The 8412-nt window shown below is 42.5% G+C and overlaps 1 protein-coding gene across 4 annotated transcripts in view; it reads left to right on the top strand.

Moving 5' to 3' along the window:
- The window catches only part of IQANK1 (IQ motif and ankyrin repeat containing 1), a 48538-nt gene that overhangs the window by 14854 nt on the left and 25272 nt on the right, over nt 1–8412 (top strand). For all 4 annotated transcript variants that reach the window (XR_007949492.1, XM_051971393.1, XM_051971392.1 and 1 more), the window contains exons 3-6: nt 2208–2341; nt 2513–2677; nt 3392–3583; nt 3759–3884. Coding sequence is in view for 3 of the 4 variants with exons in the window: in XM_051971393.1 (XP_051827353.1) it covers nt 2208–2341; nt 2513–2677; nt 3392–3583; nt 3759–3884 (617 nt within the window). In the remaining variant the exon portion in view is untranslated. The remainder of the gene's footprint in view (nt 1–2207; nt 2342–2512; nt 2678–3391; nt 3584–3758; nt 3885–8412) is intronic.

Genomic DNA, 8412 nt, shown 5'->3' with positions numbered 1-8412 from the left:
AGGAGGGCTGGGAGGAGAATGAAGGCTGACAGACCGGCCTGGGCTCTTCCAGGAAAGAGAGGCTCCAGGAGGAACTCACCAATGGGAGAGAGGGGGGGAGGGAACCTTTCTGAAAGAAGAAAGAAAACAGGCATTTATTGTGTGCCAGATATTGTACAAAGCACTGTACAAATATTAATTTATTTGATAGTCATACTGATGAGGTCGGGGTAGCAATATCTACTTCAGAATAAATATGTGAAACACTCACAATGGCCATTTTCTTTGCCAAAAGGAAGATTTATTTAGAAGAGGTTACAAACAAAATAAGAGGTAGAATAGGCTTCAGGAGGGCAAATATAAAATACAGTTGGGAGAGCAAATAGTTAGCAAGGAAAAGACAAGTTCCCAAGGGAACTCACAAGTAACCAGGAGAAAGAAAATACTCCATGAGATGGAAGTAAGCCATTCACTGGCAAGTTAGATCGATAGAGGAGTTTAGCAGAGAAACAAGTTAGCTAGAGTAAGGAGGAAGGAGAGTGAGTACTCATAGTAGACTTAGTCCTGAAGAGGATTTAGCAAAGATCTTCATCATAAGCAGATCTTTTATAGGGAAAATACAAACTTGGGGTTTCTCAGGGAAACCAGGGAAGTAAAGGCAGGAATTCTGAGGAAGGGAACAAGGAGGGGAGGAAGTAATAGGGAGTTCAGAGAAGGAATTAAAGAAGAGCCAGGTGTAATACCTGGCAGACCAGGTTCCAGACCTGTTTAGAGATATGCTAATCAGTATCTCAAAAGGTTGTTTTAAAATACTCAGAGGTTGGAGGATAGACTATGAAGGATAATAAAGAGTTTTTTTCCTCACAATCACTCTACAAATGTGATAGTCTGAGAATTGGTTATATCTGAGAATAAATAGCCATTTGAGTTTCTTCCTGATTAGGGGAAAGGATTGAGCCCACATCAATAACAACTCTGGGAAATAGAGCTCTTATTATTTTCACTTTACAGCTAAGGAAACTAAAGCAGACTGTGGTGAAGGTCACACGGGTAGTATATGTCTGAGGAAGTATTTGAAATCAGGTCTTCCTGATTCCAGGTCTACTTCGCTTTCCCCTGTACCACCTAGCTGGGAAGGACATGTCAAACTGAGCAGACAATAGATAGGAATGCCAGGCTGTTCCAAATCTAGGTGGCCCCAGGCACTGAGGGAAGTTTCAGGTTGAGTCAGCATGGCTAAGTAGAGGCTGCATGAATTGAAAGCCAGAAAGCCAGGAGCAGGACAGGGAGGAGAATGAAAGTACAAAGAATAGAGCAATACTAACTCATCAGAACATCATGATCTAATGGCATAATTAATTTTATTCATGAATAAATGAATAAATAACTACATCTGTACATGTATACAGTATAAATACAGTGTAAACAAATACTATTAAATATAAAATAGAAAAATATGAGATCGTTTGGAAGAGAGGGACTAGCAACTGGGATCAGCAAAGGCTTCATCTAGAAGAAGAAAAAATCCTAAAGAAAGCGAAGGTGGTTAATGCAAAGGCCTGGAACTAGAAGCTGGACTGTGTGTGAAGAAGGTCACTTTAAGTGGATAACAGCATGTAGGGAGCAGAGAAGTGTCCAATGTGGCTGGAAAGGATAGGCTGGGATCATGTCATATAGGACAGTTTAAAAAATGATAGGAAGCTAAAAATGATAGGCAGTTGATTAGGTAGAGGAATCACATGTGGATTGTACTTGAAGAAAATTACTTCTAAAAGGAGACTAATTGAGAGGTTTGGGGGATAATCTGGGTAATGAGTGATCAGCTTTTGAACTGAGATGGTAGGTGTGTGAGTAGAAAGAAGAGGTTGAATATGAAAGATGGCAAGATTTGGCCACTGATTAGATACATAAAATAAATGAAAGTGAGGAATCTGGGATAATGCCGAGGTTATAAAATTGGGTGACTGGAAAAATGGTGGTGCCTTCAATGGTAGTTTGAAAGACGGGAGGTTTTGAGGGAAGAATTAGTTCAATTTAGACATGATGAGTCTGGGATGATTCTGGGAGACCTAGTTTTGAAATGTCCTGAAGCTCGGGGAGAGATTAGTAGGAAGAGAGACAGAGACACACAAAGAAAAAGAGACACAGACACAGACACAGACAAAGAAAGATAGAAAAATAAGGGACACATCCTGACTGTTCTCATGTCTGCCTCATTTCTCTGGCAGAGCTTTCTCCGGAAGATCAAGCAGCAATCACCATTCAGTGTGCCTACAGGAAGCGTCTAGCACTGAAGGAACGAAATCGGCGAATAAAAGAGAAGGAAGAATACGCAGCCTTGATGGACAAGCTACAAAAGGAGGTAAGGCTGCAGAAGTGGGAGCATGGCCGGGTCAGATGGTGTGATCCCCAGGGGTGGTCCCCTTTGTCTGGAGGGAGACAGCGCATGTGCAGCGGCCAGCCACCTGCACTCTGTGCGCCACCTCTCTCCTGGAGTTGACTTTGGGGGCTGGCCTCCCGCTTTGGTTCTCAGGCCTTCCTGGCTATGGTGAAGCAGGAGCAGGAGCAGGCTCGCAGGGAACGGGAGAAGGAGGAAGAGCAACGGCGAAAGCGGCAGGAGGAGCTGAAGCGGCGAAAGCGGATGCTGGAAGCTGCGTTTGAGGGAGATATAGAGGAAATGAAGGCTGTACTGAAGGAGGTCAGCATGGGGTATTCCAAGTGTGAGTGTGAGACACCTATGAGTCAGCTGGGGTCAGCAGGAGGTCATACAGGTCTCAGAATAGGGTCAAAATGGTCACCAAGGGGTCACTGAGGATTCATCAGGACCAAAATAAAGTTAGAAGCAGTGCCCAAGTCAGGCCCAGGGACTGGCGGCAGGGGCCGGTCAGGAACCACGAAACCCATCTCCCACATTCCTTGCCCAGCTTACCTAGGAGGCCCACGTAGCGCTCAGGAGGGTGGGCTCTATGTTGTGTCTCTCCCCGCTCCCAAGGCCCAGAGGCTTCCCAAAGCTGCCCAAGGGTGGCCCCCCAGCCTCAGGCCGGAGTCTCAGCCCCCCCCCCCCATCTCACACACACACGCACACTCCTACGGAACTCAAGGTTTCACTATAAGAACGGGTGGAAGATGTCAGGGTGCGTCCTGCCGAGCCCGAACACTGGAAGGGAAAGGGTTCTCTGCACTTGTCCCTGCTCCCCATGAGTTCTCCTGCAGACTGACCCCACTACATGCCGCCTGTACCCAGACCCCCTCTCCGTGTGCCCGGAGCGTCCCCTGGGGCTGGGGCTGAGGCACAAGTCCTCCCCTCACACGTCCAGGTTGGTCACATGGGCGTCGGGCTCCTTGTGGCCCCTGGACACATCTTCCCCCGTCACTCCCCTGTGTCACTGGGCTGTTGTGGGTCTTTGTGGAGGTAGGGGACGTGCTGAGCCGGGAGGGCGTGGGCCACGATGACCGCGGGAAGGCTGTGAGGCTGAAGAGTCACATGGCCATGGTGGAGTGCGCCGACGCCAACGGGAACACGCCGCTGTCCGAGGCTTCAGGGGGGGGCCACCCTGCAGCTATCAAGTTCCTCATAGAGAACGGCGCCCACCCCAACTGCAAGGTGCGGAGAAAGAGGGAGAGGATGCGAGGCAGGGGGCAGTGGGCCCTTGCTCTGGGAGCGCTGGAGCTGGGTCCTGGGCGCGGAGACCTGGGAGGGAGGGGAAACAGGCCAAGGAGCGCGGTGTAGGGAGGAGGGCTAGCTGAGGGGCCCGCTCAGAGAGTCTCTGCCCACCCAGGGAGCCTTCGGTCGCACCCCTCTGTACAGAGCTGCCTTTGGTGGCCACCTGGCCGCAGTGGAGATGCTTCTGCAGCACGGATCAGACCCACGGATCTATGCAGATGATGGAAATACTCCAGAACAGGTATGAATAACCCCTGTGCTGCCCCTTCTCCTCTTCACCGAGATGTCTTCCCTCCCTTCAGAATCCTAGACCTGATCCCCAGTCTTTCCTAGTTTGGGGTTCACAGCGCCCCCCTTTATGCCTCCCTCTCCTCCCTTCCTCCTTGGAGCAAGTATAAATAAGGAAGAAAAGAAACTAGCATCTATTAAGCACTGTGTGCCAGGCACTGTGCTAAGTGTTGAAGATACAAATAGGGGAAGGGAATGGGCAACTATTAACTATCTGCTATGTGCTAGAGGCTGTACTAAGCACTTTATGAATATTATCACATTTGATCCTTATAACAACCCTATGAAATAAGAAGAATATAATTGAGGAGACTGAGGCAGACAGATTAAGTGACTAGTCTGGGCTTATACAGCTATTATGTGTCTGAAGCTGCATTTGAACTCAGGTCTTCCTGAGTTCGTGCTCAGCATTCTTTCTACTGTGTTACTACCTAGTTGCCAAATACAGGAGAAGGAGGGAAGAAAAAGATGTTTGCTTACCTCAAAGGGTTTACATCCTAATAGTAAATAACAAACTCTTACTTCGATCAAAAAAGTCTCATTTTGCACTCTGAACCTTAACCCCTTTATTGGGAAGTAGGTAATATATTTCATCACAAAACCTCCGGAATTCTAATTGTTTATTAATAAGAGTTTGTAAATCTTTCAAAAGTTGTGTGTCTCTACAATAACCTTGATACTGTATAAATTGTCCTGGTTCTATTCACTTCATTTTACATCAGTTCATACAAATTTTCCCAAATTTCTCTGAGGTCATCTTCATCATTTCTTATAGCACAATTCATCACATAACAGGTTCAACTATTTCCCTATTGAAGAATATCTCCTCAGCTTCCAATTCTCTGACACCGCAAAAAGAGCTGCTATAAATATTTTTGTACATGAGGCCTTTTTCCCTTTTTTTTTTTTTTTTATCTTTTTGGTATAAACATTAGTATTTGGTAATCAGTAAGTATGTACACTTTAATAACTTGGGGGTCATAGTTCCATATTGTTTTCCAGAATGACTAAATCATTTCACAGCTCTGCCAGCAATACATTAGTGTACCTATTTCCCCAATTTTTTCTGGTAACTTTTTATGTTCACATGACTCTGTCCCATCCTCCTTCCTAAGTAAATTATTCTGCTGTCTCCTAACTCATATTGTTCTTCAAAACTTGTATAACATCTTCAATCCCTGTCCCCCATATGCAGTTTCTATGCCAAATATTGGTAAATCCTTCTGTATATTAATATTTCCATTCACAGCAATTGATATATGAAATTAGATATTATTGGGCTTAATTCAGATTCCAACTCAAATAATAAAAATAATAATGATTATAAAATAACAACAAAAATTATTTTAAAAGTCAAGATGAGAAATAAACACTGGAAATGTTGCTATTATGAAAGTGTTGGGCAGTATGGGGGTGGGGATGAAAAAGAAAGGGAAAAAAATATTAATCTGAGATAAACTCCTGTAACAAAGCTTTGACCCACATATATAAGGTAGATTTTTAATAAAGAGCCCAAATGCATAGCAATTCTACACTTAGAAGGTGTGGGGGAAAAGGTGAAGAACTTACAGATTAAGCACATATTGATCAGAGACTGTTAGCTAAAGTAGATCAGGCCTATAGGCTCCAGTCACGTGATTTTAGATAAGGCCTGAACTACATTCCATTGTCCAATGAAGAGATTATGTGGCCGAAGAAGTTATATATCACCTTGTCTACTACATTCCACTGACCAATTAGGGGAACAGTAGACTTATGTGATCAATCACTACATATAGAAGGTGGGATTTTGGAGGTTCTTTGTCTGAAATATATAAAAGCTATAAGCATTTTCAAGGCTCTGGCCCTATCCTGCTGTGAAATTTGGCTCGCAGATCAGGATGGGGTCCGCTTCTCGAGATTCTAATAAATAATTCTGCTTTCTATGAGTGATCTCTGTGTTAGTCACTTTGGCTAGGTCTTTTTGTCCCAAACAAAGGGAAGTTATGGAATGGCTCCTACTTATGCCCCCAGAGAGAGGACAATTAGAGCATAGTCTTTAAGAAGGAACCTTTTCTCATTCATGGTTCTGATTTTTTCATCTTTATGCCACAAAGGACACCTGGTAACATGCAAATGAGGTTGACTGCAAATATTTATGAGAAATAATGTTCAATCCAGCAAATGTATTTTGATAAAATAGATTTAAGAAAAACACAAAAGGAAGTAAGGCTGGGCAGGATAGGGCCCACCCTGCCATCTTGTTTCTCTCAGATAAGAACCTGAGATGCAGTCACACAATTTGTTCATACATGATCATCTCTCATGGTTTTAAATAAGGGAATTACAAATGTGATAGACACTAGCCACATCTAGTGTTACTATGACACAGAGATACTATGGGACAACTAATACTTCTCCTTGTTTTACTTGGGAGTTCTCACATTCTGGCCATTGTTCTGTGTGCAAACCCTCCACACTAGCCTCCCTGCTCATGGGCTGATCTTGTGTTTTTTTCCTCTTCTCACATTAGGAAGAGCTACAGAGGTTTTTGTGGCCAACCAACCCTTTCCAGATATTCTTACACAAATATCTGAAGTGCTTGAATGTGGAAGAGAGATTAGACTTGTTCTATTTTGCTTCAGAAAAGAGAAACAGGAACAATAAGTGATTTAGGCTTGATTTTGGAAAAAAACTTCTGAACAATTAGAGATTCTCTCTCTGTAGCTAGAATGGGTTTCCTCATAAGGTGTTGAGTTTTTACTCACTTGAGTTCATCAGGAAGAGCTTAGATGAGTATTTGTCAGGAATATTGTAGTCCAGAATTCTTTACGGTTTGTACTAGATGGCCATTGAGATTCATTCCAATTCTTAAAATTCTGTGATTCTTTGTAACAAAGTGAACTTCTTCTGAAATTAGGAGGATTAAGAAATGATAGAAATGAAATGTCATCTGTGACCAGCTCTCCTAAGGATTCTGGCCTCATATAGGCCAAATATATCTCTGAGGGCATCACCCCAAAAGCATCACCAGCTCTTTGATTTCTTATGCTACTACCCCAGAATAAAATTTTATGAAAATCTCTAAAACAAAGTTTTACTATGGTCTCATCAGATGTAGAATAACATGTTGCCAATTCCCTCACAGGCACTAAATGTACAATATAAGCGTAGGGAATGGCATATGGAACAGCCTTTATTCTACTCACTGATGAAAATGCACAAAATGCAAAGGATATACAGGAATACATGAACAAATATAGAAATATAAAAGACTCAAATAGCTCATTAGCCTATTTAGAAACACCACCCTCTCCAATAACCAGAAAAAAAAGCCACTGCTGAATAAATATTCTCCTGTCACCTTAGACATACTAAATGACTCATTACAATCTCATAAGGCAGGATCCAGATCTCCAATTCCATGCCCTGATTTTGGTACTCTGCCACAGAATGATCTCTTCTTCCTCTGATAAATGGTGTATTAAGGAAATCTTCCTTTAGGTACATATTTCCAGGCTCAAATCCATAAGCTCTCCAACTTCAGAACTCAAATTCAATATTAACCATGAGGTAACCCATAACCCTTAAGATTGGAAATATCCTGTGCTCAGAAAAAGAAACAGAAAAGTAGAAAGCACCCAGAAATTGGAGGTCCAGGAATGCCCATCTCAGGCACACCTAGACAAGCCAGTCTGGTTGCCATGTTCTTTTTTTGCAAGCCATCCATTTCTGCTACTTTAAAGGGTGAAAGTCACCTCTATTCCTCCTTGATGCATTCTGGTCTACAAATATAAGGGGGGAAAATCACATAAAAAGAAAAATAGGTAAAAGGGATGAGCTTTTTCACAACTTGCTATTGAAGACCAGAATGGGGGCAGTTACTTGACTAGAGTCTGTTTTTCCTGGTTCTCAGTAATCAGAGGAATTCTTTATTCTCTCAGCAAGGTATTATGGTACTAGTCTACTTTCATAAGTCAGTCACCTTCAAAAAAAAGTCTACAGGGACAGCTAGGTGGTGCAGTGAAAAGCACCAGCCCTGAAGTCAGGAAGATCTGAGTTCAAATATGACCTCAGACACTTAACACTTCCTGTGTGACCCTGGGCAAGTCATTTAACCCCAATTGCCTCAGCAAAAAAAATAAATAAATAAATAAAAATTAAAAATAAAAAAAAGGAAGGAAGGAAGGAAAAGAAAAGAAAAACAAAAACAATCCACATTCAGTAATCTCATTAAGCCAATTGAGGGACCCATCAGATGGATCAGGGCTTCTCCTAAACAAGCATGAATCATTTTTTTTTTTAAAGAAAAGAAAAATAGGATTGAACAAGGTCGGGCCTGGAAGCAAGGACATTAATTAGAATCATTAAAAACTTTCTGAATTGAATTGAATTTATAACTATTCAGACAAATTACAATATGCCATACCAAAGTTTTCTATGAAATGGTGTTTCTTATTGCTTCAGCCATATGATAAAAAAAGTTTTATCAGTTCTTTTAT

The sequence above is a fragment of the Antechinus flavipes genome, chromosome 1 (assembly GCF_016432865.1).
Source record: "Antechinus flavipes isolate AdamAnt ecotype Samford, QLD, Australia chromosome 1, AdamAnt_v2, whole genome shotgun sequence".
Taxonomy (NCBI): Eukaryota; Metazoa; Chordata; class Mammalia; order Dasyuromorphia; family Dasyuridae; genus Antechinus; species Antechinus flavipes.
Note: the sequence above shows the minus strand (reverse complement) of the source record. Positions and strands in the feature narration are given on the sequence as shown.